The following is an 18,235-nucleotide window of genomic DNA, read 5'->3' on the forward strand; positions in this document are numbered from 1 at the left end:
TATACAAAGCTTGTAGCTGTGGATAAAGTACTCCTGGGTATTATTAAATATATTTATATCTACTGTAAACCAATTAAAATATGATTGAAAAAAGTTGGGATTTTGTTGAGGTATAAAATTAGTTTTTTAAATTCTGAACTGCTTCATTAATTCTGCTCAGATATATGTAACCACATAGAGGAAGATGTTATGTTCACCTGGGGCATCCTTATTTTGACTGATTAAGAGCTGGATGCCATAAAACCATATATAGTGATATGATGGGGTGTACACGAAAAGGCCTACAGTTTGGAAATGCGTCTCATAGAAGTAATGGCCACCAGAAAGACAGCCTTAAGAATAAGGTCTTTCAACTTATAGGAGCCAAGAGGCTCAAAAGGAGGACACATGAGATCCCAGGCTCGAAGGTCATGGGACCGAGACATCACTCGCCAGGATCCATCTGGACATCCTCCACACCTACTATGTGGGAAACCGAGATGTTCAGAAGATAAGTCTCTGCTGCAGCCATAAGCAGAGAAACCTCCTCTGCCACTACACGACTCTTGGTTCCCCCCCCCCCCCCAAACGATTGACGCAAGCCATCACCATGGCATTGTCTGAGAGAACCCAAACGAAACCTGAAGAAGAAGCTCCTGTAGCTCTTCCCGGTAAAAAAAAATGTACACTACTGATGCATTCTCGCCCGCCGGCATCTCCAAAAAACACACGAGAACTGCAGCCACTTGGACGAAGACGGGGGGGGGGGGGGGTGCATTGGGCCAATGCCGAGGGGGACCAAATGGGGGTGCATGCGGAAGGCAAAAGACCCCCTCGAAAAACCAGACACCCCCAGGGAAGAAACAGGACTCCCGGCCACCTGCAAATAAGCCTTGTATATGGCTAAAATAAAATCAGGGGCAAGCTCCCCTGGCGGCAAAGAAGGATTCACTGCCAAAGCAGGACACACAGTAGAAACATTTTCCTCTAAATCAGGGAATAGGGAAGATGGCAGAGCTTCCCGCCAAAGAAAACTCCCCCTAGGCCTGCAGCGGCAAAGAGGCTTGAACAGACCCAGCCGTTAAAACAGGCAAGTCGGCAGCAGTGAAAAGGGAGTCCCCACAGCACTATCGACAGTAAGGGAAACCTTATTTCCCTGACCACCAGTGGCGGTGGAAATCCCTGTGTGGGCGGTAGGGGATGACTGAGCTTCATCACTGCCTGCTGCCGACAAGCAGTGCATGCATGAAGTGGAACCCTGCTCACCGGCACCCAAAGCCGATAAGGATTCCCATTCGCAGTAGCCAGTGCACTTTGTGCACACAACGGCCGCATCAACCATGCGCCTGGAGCACAATGAGCACTTTTTCATCTTTAAAGAAGAGGGGAGACACTATTAAAGACTTAAGAATGCACAGCCCACTTATACTACAGCCAAAAGTTTGTGTCTGAGTCTCCACCTGCTGGTAGAGATGCATTATAACCCATCAGTGCTGTGCCGGTCTGGAGGGATGATAAAGAAAGGATTTTGACACCATGTAAGAAACCCTCAGGACTGGGGGAAACCCCAGAAGGGGGAGGGAGAAAATTCCCTCTTCCAGGTTAGAAGGTTTTAAAGAGTCTTAGACTGAATTGAAATTCACTCACTCTAAAGAAGAGGGGAGACACTATTAAAGACTTTCCAGAGAAAATAGCATATTGAGAGAGTCCTAGGAATGAGTCCCAGGAGGAGGAATGCTGGAGTGAGTCTAACTCTCAGTAAGCCCTCAAGACCCATACTGAGCAATGCTGATAGGGGGCCCAGTGCAGCAGAATGAAGACACATGAAGGTATCCAGACCACTGGAGAAGCACCTTCAAGTAGGCAGTGCAGGAAGAGGGAGCCAGCTGAACAAAGGGCCGGACGGGACTGGGACATCTACCGACCAAACCACAAGTGATAAGAGAAAAACACCAGAACAGGATTACAGAGGTGTCAGTCCCAAGTCATTACTCAGTGAATCATGAGAGGGAAGATCATCAAGTACCAAGAAATGAGGACCAAGACCAAGAAAATGGGGCAGAAAAATAAAGAAGTATTTCCATTATTTTAGGTGCCACAAGCACCTGGATAAATTGCCTATACATTTCACATCTAATGAACTCCAGAAAGCAACTTTCTTTAGTACAATGCAATACTACAGTGAGCATTAGTAGCAAATCTGAGACACAGATCATACTCCGCATACCTTGGCTTAGTCCACTCCTATATATGCATAAATCTAACCCATTTAGAGAAACTGCCCTCAAAGAAGTGAATTTATATAATCAATAAAACATGCAAAACTCAGCACTGGCATGAAAGAGCTATAGCAGGCTCATTCACAAACTTCCCTAAACTCACCATTGAGCTGTTGGCATCTGGCAGGAACTGCCCAAACTCTGACAGGAGGTCTTCCTGGTTCTTAAAGAGACGTGCCACCTGGGCATATACTTCCTGTTCTGTCAGAGCTGGTGTGTAACTCCCACCTGCTTCCTTAGCATTCCGCTGCTCCTTCTGTTACATGTATCCAATAATACATACATAAAACAAAATTTAAAAAAGCAATTTGAAATTTATTTTCTATTTTGTTAACCAACCTCCAATGAGAAAAGTGCAAATATGCAACTTATTCCCAATCATTTCTCATTTAGGCGGTATCTTATAGAGCTCCTACATCCCTATAAACTAGTTAATCAACCCAACTCCTTGAGCCAAGATATCAGCTTATTACAGTGCAACTTACACTGTTGTTGCTTCTCTTCTCTTAAGTCTTACTGTAAGGATAATACTTATTCCCTCACCAACCCAAAAATTACAGTGCAGGAAGAGGGTAATGGAAGGAAAACCCATCAATATTTAAGAAAAGTACAGTTAACGTGCAAGGAAAGATTAGGTTCTTACCTCGTTAATCTTCTTTCTAGTGGACAGACACTCCATTCCTGAACCTGTGGGTAGTCAACCATTCTTGTGAGAATTCTTATAGGGAGCCTTATTTCCTTTCTTTTGTTCTGCCTCCCATCCTACCTGGCTGTCCTCCAATTCCTCAGTACGTATCAAAGCAGATAGTCAGCCCTGGGGAGGAAACAGAAGAGAGGGGTATGGAGACACTCCCCGAGAAATATGTCTGATCTGCTCATATCATTAAACATGTAACAGATAAACAAAACTTAACTTTTTGCAACAAATAAGGTGAAAAGAAGAAATAAGTTACCAATTTGAGCGCCACCTGCATTAACAGTGTGGGAGATTTCATACATACCCCCTAGCTACTTCCAACGCAGCAGTCATGTTTCTCCATTCTTATCAAGGCTGGACAAAGGAAAGAAATGAGATCTTTGGATTCCCCGGTACCTTTGAGGCAGTTAAGTAGGCAACTGAACATCTGACAGGGCAGGCTTCAGGAATGGTGTGTCTGTCTACTAGAAAGAAGACTAACATAGTAAGAACCTAATCTTTCCTTCTAGTGCGACAGACACTCCATTCCTGAACCTGTGGGACATATCAAAGCATTCACCCACGTTTAGGGTGGGCCAGATGAACCTGCTGTCAGAACTGAAGATCCAAAAGCAGAGTCCTGTTTGGCCACCATATCCACGCTGTAAAACTTCATGAACATATGGAGAGAAGAGCAAATGGCCGTTCTACAGATTTTTTCTGGGAGCACTGCCAAATATTCCGCCCATGAGTAGAGTGCACCTATATGGATATAAGCAGATATATTTCACTTCCGATATAGGCTAAAGAAACAGCCATACAGATCCATCAAGAAATTATCACTTTCGAAGCTGGTTGACCTTTATGGGCAGCCCCATCCAGTATGAACAGATCTGACAATCGAAATTCGTTCATGATTTCTAGATACTGCAGCAAGAGTCTGCATTAATCCAATAATTTCAACACCTAATCACTTTTTCTCAATCCTGAGGGTGTGATGGCAGGCAAGTATGTAATCTCTGAAAACTTTTATGTAATCTGTCTTGAACCGCAAGGTATTGGCAGAATAAAAATCACTAATGTAATGTAATGTGTACTTCTTGGTTGATGTGGAAACTGGAAACCACTATCAGCAAAAAAAGAGGGGACTGTGCACAAAATCACGCCTGAATCTGAAATCCTGAGAAATGGATCTCTGCAGGACAAAGCCTGAAGTTCTGACACTCTGTGCAGAGATAATTGTCACTAAAAAACCTGTTTAATGGTGAGATCCCTCAAGGAAGTATGCTCCAAAGGTTCATAGGGTGCTTTTGCTAGCGCCCAGAGGACCAGATTAAGATTCCATGTAAGAAAAGGGCTGATGCACTGGAGGGCGGAGTCATGATGTGCCCTTCAAAAACTTGGCCACATCTGTTTGTGGTTAATGCTCTTATTAATCCTAGGCCAAAACAGGAAAGCCCCGCCATCTGAACTTTCAGAGAGCTAACAGTTAGGACTTTTTCTCACCTGTAATGCAGGAAGGTATGCTGCTATAGTCACCTTCTTCCTGCATCTTAGAAAGATTGAGATCACTTCATCCAAATAGCTTTTACAAGCTAGTGCCGCATGCTCAAGAGCCATGCCTTAAGGCCAAAGCGTTCTGAATTCTGCAGGGCAATTGGACTCTGTGAGCAGCTGAAAATACAGGGAAGTTTGAGACTTTGATTCCTTTGCAGCTGAATACCATGGTCGCCTCAGCCAGTCTGATGCTACTAGAATCACCGCTCCTGGTGTGCTATAATCTTGCGCAAAAGTCAGCCTATCATGACCCCAGAGGGAAGGCATAAAGAATTCCTGCCTTTGGCCAGCACTGCACCAGAGCGTCCAGGCCTTCACTTCTTGGATCGTATCTTCAACTGAATTACTGAATCGCCTTGGGAGCAAGTTTTTGAGTATGTAAGCAGACTAATTCAGATTCCACTTAAGCTGAATCCTGAAAGGGCACTATTGGGAGTAAAAATAGGTTTAACATTTTCTCGATATAAACTTTGGACTTGGCATTCATAGCTGCTAGACTGACATTAGCTCAGCAATGGCAAATGTTAAATGTACCTACTTTAAGAGATGTAAGGGAACGCTTAAGAATAGTGTGTGAAAAATATAGACTTTCGGCCATTCTAACTAATCAATGGCCAGAATTTAATGATATATGGGGGAGCTATATTAAATTGGAAAAAGAAACTTTCGAAGGAACTATCTGATTATTTTGGTTTTGGAACCAGGTCTCTTGCCCCCCCCCCAAGAGACCTGGGTGAGATAGGGAATGGGAATGTTCAACTGTAGCACTGATAAGATGTTTTATTTTTATTAGTCTAACAAATATTATGAGGCATATTCAACTTTAATTGTGCTTTGTATTGAGTTTATTGTATTAAAAATATTAAATAAAGAATTAAAAAAAAAAAAAAAAAAGAATTACTGAACCACCTTCTAGATCGAATGTCGGGCACCCCCACCGATTTACCATGCAGGTGAAGGCTTCCTGAGACAGCGACTACTCTCTGGGATACAGGAACTTCTAGAAGAGGACATCCATTTGCAGGTCTACTCCTGCCACACATGTTGCCGAGAACACCAGAAGGATGGGCCTCCGCCTATGAAACAGCATATGGGCTTCCAAGCATACACAGTAGCGCACTTGGTGCCCCCCTGACAATCGACTTATGCAATTGCGTTGTCCGTGAAAACTTGTACCACTTTGTTCTGAGGCGCACTCCCAATTGCCTGAAGTATCAGGCAGGTGGCTCAAAGATTCAAGTGGTTGATCGACCACTCCCTGTGGGAAAGGGACCAGCGTCCTTGAACAGGATGCTCCTGCAATGTGCCCTCCCAGCCGAACAGGCTGGCATCCATCTTCAGGCTCACACAAGCAGAGACACAAGGGGGAACTCCTCTGGTAAAAGACTGGGGTTCCAACAACCAGGCTAGGCTGCGATGAGCTTCCACCTTGCAAGACCACTACTGGCAAAGCACATCCATCTGTGAGCACAATCGGGAGAGGATCACATCCTAGAGCGGACTCAAGTGTGCCCTTTGCCAGGGTACTACGTCCATGGACATAACCATTGATCTCAGAACCTGCAGATAATGCTCCAAAACTCCCATATCTGATGCAGAAGTTACTCTCTGCAGGCTTCAGCTTGCAATCCTGCATGCTGGCCATACGATTACCCAGACCTTTCCCAAAGAGTTAATGTTCTTTAGATGGCAAGTTACTCAAAGTCTTGGTGGAAGTCTCCCCTATCCACTGTCAGAGACATAGCATTCTGCAGGCAGAAATGGAATAAGCAGACATTTTGCTTACAACTCTGAAAAGGTCATACAGCAACACAATCCAGTCCAGATATGCTCTAGGCGCAGCTCTGCTTGGGGAGCCCTGCCGAAAGATGTCTGCAGCAGAAACCCCTGTTCGAGGGGCAGAGATCGCAAGAGTAAGAAAGGAACAGGGAGATTTGAGAGCCAGCGTCGAAGATGGCCTTCAATTGGTGAAACCTACGGTAGTAACACTGAAGAGTATCTGGGAAGCTCTCTCCAGGCTGAACGATACCATTGCCAGATCTTCGCAGGAAGTCGCAGTGTGAGTACTGTAGACATTTTGGGGCTTAAATTGGATGGGACTAAAGTAGAAGAAATCACTAATAAATTGAAGAAAGTTCTCTGGTTAAAAACTGTTTCTATAAGTTAAGGATGATAAGATCCTTAGTTCATCTCCTTGACTTTAACTCCCTCAATATCCTAATTCATTCTCTTATAATATCCAAAATTGATTACTGCAATTCACTATATAAAGATTTATACCAAAAATACATCAAACTTCTCCAACTTATACAAAATAGAGCAATAAAAATTATCACAAATTCAAAAAAAATTTGATCATGTCACTCCTTTGCTGAAGAAAGCTCACTGTTTGCCCATTCATCATCAGATCATTTATAAAATCGCCCTTCTTACTTTTAAGACCCGACAAACCAATGCACCATCATTTATAGACAAAATTCTTATTCTATATGATCCCCACAGAACTTTAAGATCCTCATCTCAACACACTCTTAATGTTCCTTCACTAAAAATAATTGGCACTCATCGTGCATACATTTTTTCGGTAACGGCACCTTCAATTTGGAACTCACTTCCCTTATATTTAAGAGCAGAAAAAAGGCTGGATAAATTTAAGAGTAGCTCAAAATGCTTTCTTTTTAAAGATGCATACGATTGATTTACCCCATGCCTTTTTAATCTATCTTCACTTTTTACAAATTTTAAATATTTCCCCATCCTTTCCCTTTGTTTTTTGGGGTTTTTTTAAGAATTGTAATTTTTCCCTTTCTATCCTTTTTGCTTTACCCTTCCCCCCTCTTAAATTAGTCTGTTTTTGTACTGTTTTTATTTTTTGTTTATTTTAGATTTTTAATGTACAACGCTTTGAAATTTTATGTTAAGCATTTAATCAAATTTTAATGAACTATGAACTGATAAGGTGGAAAGCCTTCAAGAGTTATCCTCAGGACTTATTAAAGATAAAAATCAGTTAAATAGAAAGGTTGAGCAATTAGAGAAATTTTAATCGTCGAATGAATATTAGTCTCTTGAATTTTCCTAAATCATTGGGGGTGACGCCTACTGAAATGTTTAAAAAGTATCTTATTGAGGTTTTGAAAATTTCCCCTATAATTTATACCACCTTTAAATCGAATATAGCCACAATCCCTGAGGCCAGCATGGCCGTAATCTCTGAGGCCAGCATGGCTGCAATCCCCGAGGGTATTTTTGTGGCACTTATCAATCAAGTAAGCTTCAAACTTCATAATGATGAATTCAGGGATGAACCCCTGTCCAGGAATTCCAGATGGCCCCTGTGGACGATCACGAGCTCCTTTATGGGTTTTTGTGACAGCACCATGGCTGTACTTAACTAGGGATGCATTAGCGCTGCTTCCTGGCTCAAATGTGAGACTTTTTCTCCTGGCCCTCACACCATCTGGATACTAAGACCCTTTGAGGAACTAGGTAATGTTAAACCATCAGCTCCCACTGCCCCACCCCACATACACAGCGTGGGACACAGACAATCCTCAAAATGGCCATAATTCACAAATCTGGTCTGAATCAGGGTACCTGGCCTGAGGAATCCATCACACCTATTTTTAAGTAAAATCTAGGTATTTTGAGGCATATTAAGGTTATTTTCAAACCAGGAAACCCAAGATAGCCGCCAAAGAAATGAATTTAGCTCCATAAAACAGCTCGGGGGAGCTATACTGGGGAATAAAAAAAATAACAATTTTAGGATTTTAGAGATGGGGAAGCCTAACTCTAACCCTAGAAGAACAACAACAACAAAAAAAAACCAACACCAAACTCACTGTGACATGCTTTGTACTGGGAGCTGCAAGAACTTACTGGAAAAAAACTCTGCCTCAACAAGCCTGGAATCTGGATTGCTTGTGTCTAACTGCCTCTCAGCCCAACAAATTGGCCAGAGAACTCAACTTCTACTGGATCATGCGCATGGAAACGGGGGAAGAAAAGCAGTTGGTCATGATCCTAGAAAAACTGTCACTCAGCCTGTACTCAAGCCCACTGTGGATGAACCTGGGGTGAGCCTTGCTCCCAAGGGAACAGTCCCTAAGCCCCCCGAATTATTAGTCAGGCTGTCCAAGTGGATGCACTGCAAAGCAGTCTACCTCTTGGAAGCAGACTCTCGACATCAGAATCTGCGCTCTTCCATTGCCAGAGCTGTCCCACAACAGGGATCCTCTGCTGCATTGAAAAGTCTCGTAAACGGTAAGCAAAAAAGACCAAATTTAAATGAAAAGAAACACAAGCAGAAAAAAGACAAACTCCTACCATCTCACTTGTAGGAAAACAACTGAAGAACTGGAGGACACCCGAGAGGATGGGAGGCAGAGCAGACAAATGCAAATGAAGCTCCCTACAAGAATTCTCATGAGAACGGTTGACTACTTACAGGTTCAGGAATGGAGTGTCTGTCACACTAGAAATACTGTTCAATGTAAGCAAGATTAAATTGCTGGAAGTTATCAAATTGATTCTATACAGAGAATAAAAAAGTGTGTGGGTGTGTGTGTGTGTGTGGTGTGTTAATCATTAAGCCCGTTACATTAATGGGTGCTAGAATATATGTCTGTCTGTCTTTTTGTCCCTCTCCCTGCCCCTGTGTCTTCCTTTCTTTCTGTCTCCCTCCCTCCCACTGTCTGTCTATCTGTCATTCTTTCCCTCCTTTTCCCTGTGCAGCAGCATTTCCACCCCAATTCCCTGTGCAACAGCAACAGCAGATTTCCCTCCTTCCCCCCTCCATTTTCCTGTGCTGAGGCAGCAGCGGTATTTCCCTTCCCCTCCAGATCCCTGTGCAGCAGTAGCAGCATTTTCCACCACCCTCCCTTCCCCTCTCTTATCGCGATCTGGCCTGCTCCGTTCGGCCCCTTCCCCTTCCTTTCCAGCGGTCTAGCCTGCTCCATGCCCCTCCCTTATTGCGTTCCTGTGGCTGGAGTCCTCTTCGTCGGCCCCCCTTCCTCTTAAAAGTGGCGCTGCGGCTCTTCTCACGATTCCCGCCAGCGTCGGAAGCCTTCTCCAACGCTGGTGCGGCTTGTGAGAGGAGCCAACACCGCAGCTTTTAATTTTTGCTTGAGGAGGTGGAGAGCAGGGAGTCCAGCGCTGCAGGCCAGTCCTGGCGGCCACGGAGAGAGGGAGCGATATATGCGCACATGGGCACTCCTGCTGCCACAGACCTACTGATCACAGAACACGCAGGTAAGAGTGCACATGCGCGGCTAGGGTTTTATTATATAGGATATAATATAAGTATTTGTGTGAGTGTGAATGTTGGGGTGGGGACGAAGAAAACTAGCTCAGAAAGCACTTCACAAACTAGCTGCTTTTATAACATAAAGCACAGTTACTTACTATAACAGGTGTTATCCAGGGACAGCAGGCAGATATTCTCGACATGTGAGTGACGTCATCCATGGAGCCCTGTCGCGGACAGCTTTTCAAGCAAACTTGATTGAAGATCTAAAAGTTTGCTAGTGCTGCACCACGCATGCGTGTGCCTTCCCGCTCCACTAGAGGGCGCGTCCCCTCCTCGTGGTCTTCAGTTCAGATATCTAGCAAAGAAGCCAACCCAGGGAGGTGGGAGGGTTGCGAGAATATCTGCCTGCTGTCCCTGGATAACACCTGTTATGGTAACTAACTGTGCTTTATCCCAGGACAAGCAGGCAGCATATTCTCGACATGTGGGTGACCTACAAGCTAACCAGGATCGGACGGTGGGAGAGTTGGCAATTTAGGAGAACAGATTACGCAAAACCAACTGGCCGAACCAGCCATCGATCCTAGAAAAGCCATTCAGACAGTAATGAGAGGTGAATGTATGAACCGAGGACCACATGGCGGCCTTGCAGATCTCAATAGGCGTGAACCTGAGGAAAGCAACAGATGCCGTTATCGCTCTGACTTTATGCCCCGTGACCCGACCGGGCAGCGGGAGACCAGCCAGAGCGTAGCAAAAGGAAATACAAGCATCCAACCAGTTGGACAAGGTACGCTTGGAAACAGGGCGGCCCAACCGATTGGGATCAAAAGATAGGAAGAGCTGAGGAGTCGTCCGTTGAGACTGGGTGCGTTGGAGGTAAAAAGCCAACGCCCTCTTACAGTCCAGAGTGTGAAGCACCACCTCACCCAGATGAGAGAGGGGCTTCGGAAAAAACACCGGAAGAACAATGGACTAGTTGAGGTAAAAATCCGAAACCACCTTGGGCAAGAACTTGGGATGAGTATGAAGGACCATCTTGTCATGATGAAATACAGTAAAAGGCGGGTCCGCAACCAGCGCTTGCAGCTCACTGACTCTGCGAGCAGATGTGAGAGCAACCAGGAACACCACCTTCCAAGTGAGGTACCTCAGATGAGCCTTATCAATGGGTTCAAACGGAGGTTTCATCAATTGAGCCAGAACCACATTAAGATCCCAAACCACTGGAGGGGGCTTGAGTGGAGGATGAATATTGAAGAGACCCTTCATAAATCGGGAAACCACCGGATGGACGGAGAGCAGTTTCCCATCAAGCGGCTGATGAAAGGCAGCAATCGTACTGAGGTGGACTCGAATAGATGTCGATTTGAGGCCAGACCAAGACAAGTGAAACAGATATTCCAGCACGGAAGGCAAGGAGGCAGATAGTGGCTCCATGCGTTGCTCAGCACACCACGCAGCAAATCTGGTCCATTTCTGGAAATAACATTGTCAAGTGGAGCTCTTCCGAGAGGCCTCGATAACATCCCTCACCAACTGAGAGAAGCCGAAGGAGGAAGGCACGTGGAGAGGAACCAAGCTGTTAAGTGTAGAGACTGACGATTGGGATGCAACAGCGAACCCAGACTCTGAGATAGCAGTGAAGGAAACACAAACAGCAGCAGAGGCTCCCTGACACTGAGTTGAAGGAGAAGGGAGAACCACGGCTGCCGGGGCCAGCGAGGAGCTATCAAGATCATGGTGGCGTGAGCTGACTTGAGCTGCACGAGAGTCCTCAAGATCAAAGGAAAAGGAGGAACATGAAGAGGAACCGGCCCGTCCAATCCAGCAGAAAAGCATCCGCTTCGAGACGATCCGGGGAGCAAATGCTGGAACAGAAGCGAGGCAGCTTGTGGTTGAGGGGGGGAGGCGAACAGATCTATTTGCGGCGTCCCCCATCGAGCAAACACCTGGCGCAGAATCGAGGCATGGAGCAACCACTCGTGAGGCTGGAGAAGACGACTCAACCTGTCCGCAAGGCAGTTGTGTTCCCCCTGGATGTAGACCGCTCGAAGGAAGATGTTGTGGCTGATCGCCCACTCCCAGAGCTGAAGAGCTTCCCGACACAGAGACAGGGAACCCGTACCCCCCTGCTTGTTCACATAATACATTGCCACCTGGTTATCCGTGCGCACTAGGACGACCTGATCCTGAAGCAGATGACGCGAAAACAAAAAAAGTGTGGGTTTTTTTGGTTATACGGAATGAAAAAAAGAAAACAATAAAAAACGTAGAGCACAGCGACTTCCGACTCGAAAACAAGAAAAGAAGCCGCGATGCAAGAATGACACAGGATCGCAGAGAAGAGAGAAAACTCCTGGCTCCGCAGAAAACTAAGAACTGAAGACCACGAGGAGGGGACGCGCCCTCTAGTGGAGCGGGAAGGCACATGCATGCGTGGTGCAGCACTAGCAAACTTTTAGATCTTCAATCAAGTTTGCTTGAAAAGCTGTCCGCGACGGGGCTCTGTGGATGACGTCACCCACATGTCGAGAATATGCTGCCTGCTTGTCCTGGGATAACATAACTTTATTTTTCTATACCGCCTTAATCATACAAATTCTAGGCGGATTCCACAAAAGAGAAAAACTGGACAATCAGTGAAATACAAAATAATAATGATAAGAATACAGCCTATTATTTAAAAAGACATTAAAATTTAAATTGATACAGTAAAATTATTGTGTTAAGGATAAAAACACAAATTAAGACATAAATTTATCAAATAATACTGTCTTAATTTCTTTTCTGAAAGCGCCATAGGACAGCATGGCTCCGTTGATATAGTTACTCAACCAGGACTGTTTGCTTGCTTGAAATGCAAGCATCCTGTCTAAATAGGACGTACTTTACAGCCTAAAATCTTTGGGTAAGCAAATAGGTTACAATTCCTGGTTATCCTCACGGGGTTATATAGCACGAAATGAGATAGCAGGTAGGTAGGTGCCAATCCCCAAACTGACTTAAAACAAAGGCATGAAAATTTAAACATTACTCGTGCCTCACTTTAATTTCCTGCATCCAGTTTTTTTTTTTTTTTTTTTTTTTTAAATCTTTATTGATTTTTAAACTTTGACAATGCAATACTATTATCTGAACATAAATATTTCATAAAATGCATTATTAAACATACATTCCTGCATCCGGTTTTATATGTTGAAGTATTTTGTACATTTTGTTTGATTCTGTTATCTCTCTTTTCTATTGACTGTATTTTGGGGTTTGTTTTAATTGTATACCACTCTGTTTTAAGTTTGAAAGGCGGTTAATTAAGGTTTTTTTAAAATTTTAACATGTTAACACACTTGCTAGTAAAGTGCTTCATAAAATTTTTAAAAGCTCAAAACAAGTTATGAGTCTAATGCATCAGAATATTCATATTTTCATCCACAATTACACAGTGCAAATTACTGTCACAAAGGGATTTTTAAGTGTAACAGTCACCTGACAAAGCAGTTCACAGGTCTCCCCAAACCTGTCTCCCTTATCCTGGCTGGCAGCGAATATACCAACATTCATATAAGCCACACACCCTCACCTGGTATGTGTGCAGAATCTCCAGAAAGGCCTTGTAGATATCAGGCTGTCCTTGGAAGCGATTTTTGATTTTGTTGACATAGTTGATTGCATGATTGAACTCAACAGGCTGATTATTCTGTAGAGTTGGAGTGGTTCCATGGGAGATGGTTGCAGGCGTGTGTGGCTGCACAGGTGGGGAGCGTGGTGGATAGGGAGGCATCTGTGGTGTCTGCTGGCTATTGGGTGTATGTGCCTGTGACTGTATTGGCTGAGAGAAGAAAAGGAAACCAAATCCCTTGTCAGGTCTCCATGCTATACTTTTATTTATTAACCTGACTTAAAAATCATGTTATGTATTGTAGATCAATCTAGGTCAAAGCCCAAGGCAGATATTCAAAGCAATTTCCATCAGAACCCTACTTCTACTGAAGCACTACTGAAGTCTTAATTAACTCAGGTGCCTTGTTTTAATTTTCAGCTTCTCACTGAGATATGCATAAAGTCACTGCTGCAAACATATCGTCATATAAGAAATATGAAACACATATATAAACAAGTTTATCCAAAGCATTTAAATAATAAACAAATACATATAGCAAAAGGGCTCAGAGTTTTGGAAATTAATTTGGTTCTTGGCTACAAAAAAACTTCAGCAGGCCGGACCAGTGCGGTAGCCATGGGTAAGCAGAGAACAATCCCAAAATTGAAAAACCCTTTCTGTAGCTGCTGAGGATCCTGTTATAGGTCTTCAGCTGGCAGGGTTTGGGGATCCCCACCAGCTCAGGCATTTATATTGTGTATTTAATTTAAGAGGGGCAGAGTATGGGGAAGAGCAGGGTGGTGAGAAAATTTCATGCCCACACACTCTGGGCTCAGGTTTGCCCCCAAATTAGCTATCTGGCTATGTCACTGGGACAGACAAGATTGGAATAAGCCACAAGCCTTATAATTAAAGAATATTTTTGATTTTGGGGAATCTTCTTCCATTCAAGGCAACAAAATAAAGAAGCCAGAAAATCTTGGATATTAAGTATGAAAACAACATATCTCAGGTGACTAAATATTTATCATACAGATACATTTTAAATAGTGACAAAAATAGAAGCTTTTTAGTTCAATTGCATTTGGTGAATTAGTCCAGATATAGTCTGAAGTGAAAAAAGGGAAAATTAGGTTCTTTCTAGTAAATAGGCACATCATTCTTGAACCTGTGAGTTGTGCATCTCTGATCGAGAGATCTGATATACAGAGCCTCATTTACATTTTTCTGCTCTGCCTCCCCATTCTCTGGGCTGTGCTATATCTCCTCAATTTTTATAGCAGATGGACAGACCTAGAGAGTAGACATAAGAGAGAGAGGTACATGTACTCTCCCCTAGAAAACAACTCTGTTCTACCCATATAACATTTAACACAAAGCATTTAAAAAGAGATTATGTACTTACCCTGGTAAGCTCTTTTCAAGTAGATAGGTGAGACATTCCAGACAGATGGTTGTTTCCCCATAGCTGTTTGCTGCTGCAGAAGGAATCAACTCTGGATTTTTCACTCTTGCCTCTGTTGTACTTCACTGGACTTTCTATCTCCATCTACACTTAGTACCCAAGCACATAGAGTAGAGGTCTGCATAGGAACGGGGATCACGGGAATCCCATGGGTCCCGCAGGGATCCCCTCTAGGTCAACAGGACTCCCTCATGGATCCCTCCCAGGCCGACAGGACTCCCACAGGGACCCCTCCAAGGCCGATGGGACTCCTACGGGGATGGAACTGGGGTTCCTATCCTGACTTGAGGCCTACCTAATTTCCGGTCCGGCGCCATGCTGAGCTCCCACCGAATCAGAAGCAATAGTCTGTCACATAGGCATAGAGCTCAGCACGTAGGCAGTAAGCTCAGCACAGGTACACATTGGTTCAGCTGTAGCACAATGGGCCAATCACAAACGACCTTAGAACTCTGGGCCAATCACAAAAGACCTCAGAGTTCTAAAGTCGCTTGTGATTGGCCCGTTGTGCTGCAGCTAATCCAATTTGTGCCTGTGCTGAGCTTACTGCCTATGTAATGAGCTCCAGAGGCAGCTGAGTTGCTGCTTCTGGGGAGCTGCGGCGCTTCACTTTTCATGCATGTCTAAGGTGCTACTTTGTGCAGCCATCCGAGCGAGGAGCAGGATGGCTCTCTGGCTCCCAGCTGCATTCTGACCTGCCCCCACCTGAGCTGGCCAAAGGTGCACGGGGTAAGTGTGGGCACTGGGTCTGGAGAAGGGAAGTACCTTGGGGGGCAGGGGCCAGGCCAGGCCCCTGCGCCTCCCTCCCCAACGGCTCCCCGCTACCGTGGTGAAGGTGGCTGCAGCTCCTGGGCACTGAGGTGGCTGGTTGGGAGAGAGCTTACTCCCCCTGCCAAACCACTTAGCAAGAGCTGGCTAGAGCTGCTGAGGTCAGGTTAGTGGGGGTGGGGGAGGGGGAAGGCTTGGCGGGTGCTGGGACTTGGCATGCATGTGACAGGTGGGGGAGGAAAGAGAGGAGAGTCAATTTGGCCTACAGGTTAGGCAGGGGTGGGCTTGGGATTGTGGGGGAAAGGGAGAGAGAAATGACAGGCAGGCCAGGGTGAGGAGAAGAAAGAGTGAGAGCTAGCAAGAAGGGAGACAGTGAGGTGACAAGGAGAGGAGGGTGGGCACAAGACAGCAGAGACAAGTAAGAGAATATCTGCCTGCTGTCCCTGGATAACACCTGTTATGGCAAGAAAGGAGAAAGATTCTTACCTGCTAATTTTCTTTCTGTTAGCTTGTAGACTGGTATAGTCCTTACAAATGGGTAATATGCCTCACTGCTACCAGCAGGTGGAGGACTGAGATCAAACTTGTTTATCAGTATAGCATGCCCTTCTTGCTACTCCAGTTTGCTGAATAGCCAAGCAGAACTTAGGAAATTTCTTAACTGAAAAATAGTAAAAGACACTCCAAACAGAATTTTAAGAAAACAACAACATCTTTAAGCAACTGTTGGAACATGTATAGAACTTGATCCTGGAAGTAAAACATCCCCATAGCTCACCAGCAACTACTAGAACCCGCAGAAAAATTCAAAATCTGCACGCGAGCAAAAACCCGCAAACACCGCACAAAGAAAGACAGAGACAGGGTGGGGGATATACCAATCTACAAGCTAACATAAAGAAAATTAGCAGGTAAGAACCTAATTTCTCCTTCTGTATTGCTTGGTAGACTAGTATAGTCCTTACGAATGGGACGTACCAAAGCAGTACCCATCAAGGGTGGGACTCCCAAAGGGCCAACACCAGAACACGTTCATCGACTACCGCGTCCCAACGTGCGTGAACATCCACACGGTAGTGTCTGACAAAGGAATGCAAAGAAGACCAAACTGCAGCCTTGCAAATATCCACTGGAGGCACTAGGGAAGACTCAGCCCAAGAAGCTGTCCGACGCCTAGTGGAATGAGCCTTGAGAAAGTCGGGAACAGGCTTCTTCTTCAGAAGATATGCGGAAGCAATAGTCTCCTTGATCCAGCGCGCAACAGTAGCCTTAAAAGCGCCATCCCCCTTATGAGGACCCGCTAGAAGGACAAAGAGATGATCTGATTTCCCGATCTCCTGGGTCCTTTGCACATAAAAACGAAGGACCCGACTGACATCCAACTTGTGCAGCTGTCTCTGCTCAGAAGAGCCCTCCCGACAACCCAACACCGGGAGGACTACAGATTGATTGACATGAACAGGAGAAACCACTTTTGGCAGAAAGGAAGGAACAGGTCTCAAGACAACCCGTTCCCTAGAAAACTCCAAGAAGGGAGCCCTACAAGAGAAAGCTTGCAGTCATAAACATGTCTAGCTGAAGTAATGGCCACTAAGAAGATCGCCTTAAGAGTAAGGTCCTTCAAAGAGAAGTCGCCCAACGGTTTAAAAGGAGGGCACACCAGAACGGACAGAACCAGATTCAGATCCCAAGATGGAACAGAGGGTCATACGGGAGGCCTGAGCAACTTGGCCGCCCGCAAGAAGCAAATCACATCAGGATTGGCAATCAAACGCTGACCTTTCAATACCCCCAAAAGGCTGACAAGGCCACAAGCTGAACCCAGAGAGAAATATAGCCAGTCCCCTATCCAGGCCATCCTGCAAGAACTCTAAGATGTTAGGTAGGGAAGCGCGAAAAGAGACTACTCCACGCGCATCACACCACTCCTTAGACACCAAACCCTCACATAAGCCTGAGAGGTGGAAAGCCTCCAGGACCCCAAGAGCATTGAGATCATTTTATCTGAAGATCCCTTCTTACCTAGGCGACCCCTTTCAAGAGCCAAGTCGTAAGACAAAAGGGACCAGGATCGAACATTGGAATGGGACCCTGAGTTAGGTCATCTAAGAGAGGCAGAGAAAAAGAGGATCCGCGTAGCACAGTCGTCAACGCCAATCCAGAGCCACCAGAACCATGAGACCCGGAGGGAACACATACTACAGCACTTCCATTGGCCATGGTAGAAACAGAGCATCCAGGCCCTCGGCCTGACTGACTCTGCGATGACTGAAGAAGCGGGGCTTTTTGGCGTAGACACTTGAGGCCATCAGGTCCATGAGGGGCTAACCCCAAGACTGTACTATCAACTGAAAGGTCAAGGGGCTTAGACACTACTCTCCGGGATTTAGCACGTGACGACTTAGAAGTCCGCCTGAGCAATCGCCACTCCAGGTATGTAGAATGCCAAGATCTCTTGAAGGTGCGACTCCGCCCAGACCATGAGCAGAGACACCTCATGCGCCCCCAAAGTGTTCCTGGTGCCCCCCTGATGATTGACATAGGCCACCGCCGTGGCATTGTCCGACACACTTGCCCATCAGAAAGGACTGGAAGGCTTGCAACGCCAGATGGATGGTTCTGGTCTCCAAAACATTGATCAACCAAAAAGTCTCCTCCG

General features: G+C 45.3%; 1 protein-coding gene across 10 annotated transcripts in view; it reads right to left on the reverse strand.

Moving 5' to 3' along the window:
• The window catches only part of SIN3A (SIN3 transcription regulator family member A), a 290,548-nt gene that overhangs the window by 156,512 nt on the left and 115,801 nt on the right, over positions 1-18,235 (reverse strand). For all 10 annotated transcript variants that reach the window (XM_033920021.1, XM_033920025.1, XM_033920024.1 and 7 more), the window contains 2 exons: positions 13,323-13,571; positions 2,362-2,514 (listed from right to left, as the gene is read on the reverse strand). In XM_033920021.1, the coding sequence (XP_033775912.1) occupies positions 2,362-2,514; positions 13,323-13,571 (402 nt within the window). The remainder of the gene's footprint in view (positions 1-2,361; positions 2,515-13,322; positions 13,572-18,235) is intronic.

Source organism: Geotrypetes seraphini, chromosome 14 (assembly GCF_902459505.1).
Source record: "Geotrypetes seraphini chromosome 14, aGeoSer1.1, whole genome shotgun sequence".
NCBI classification, from domain to species: domain Eukaryota; kingdom Metazoa; phylum Chordata; class Amphibia; order Gymnophiona; family Dermophiidae; genus Geotrypetes; species Geotrypetes seraphini.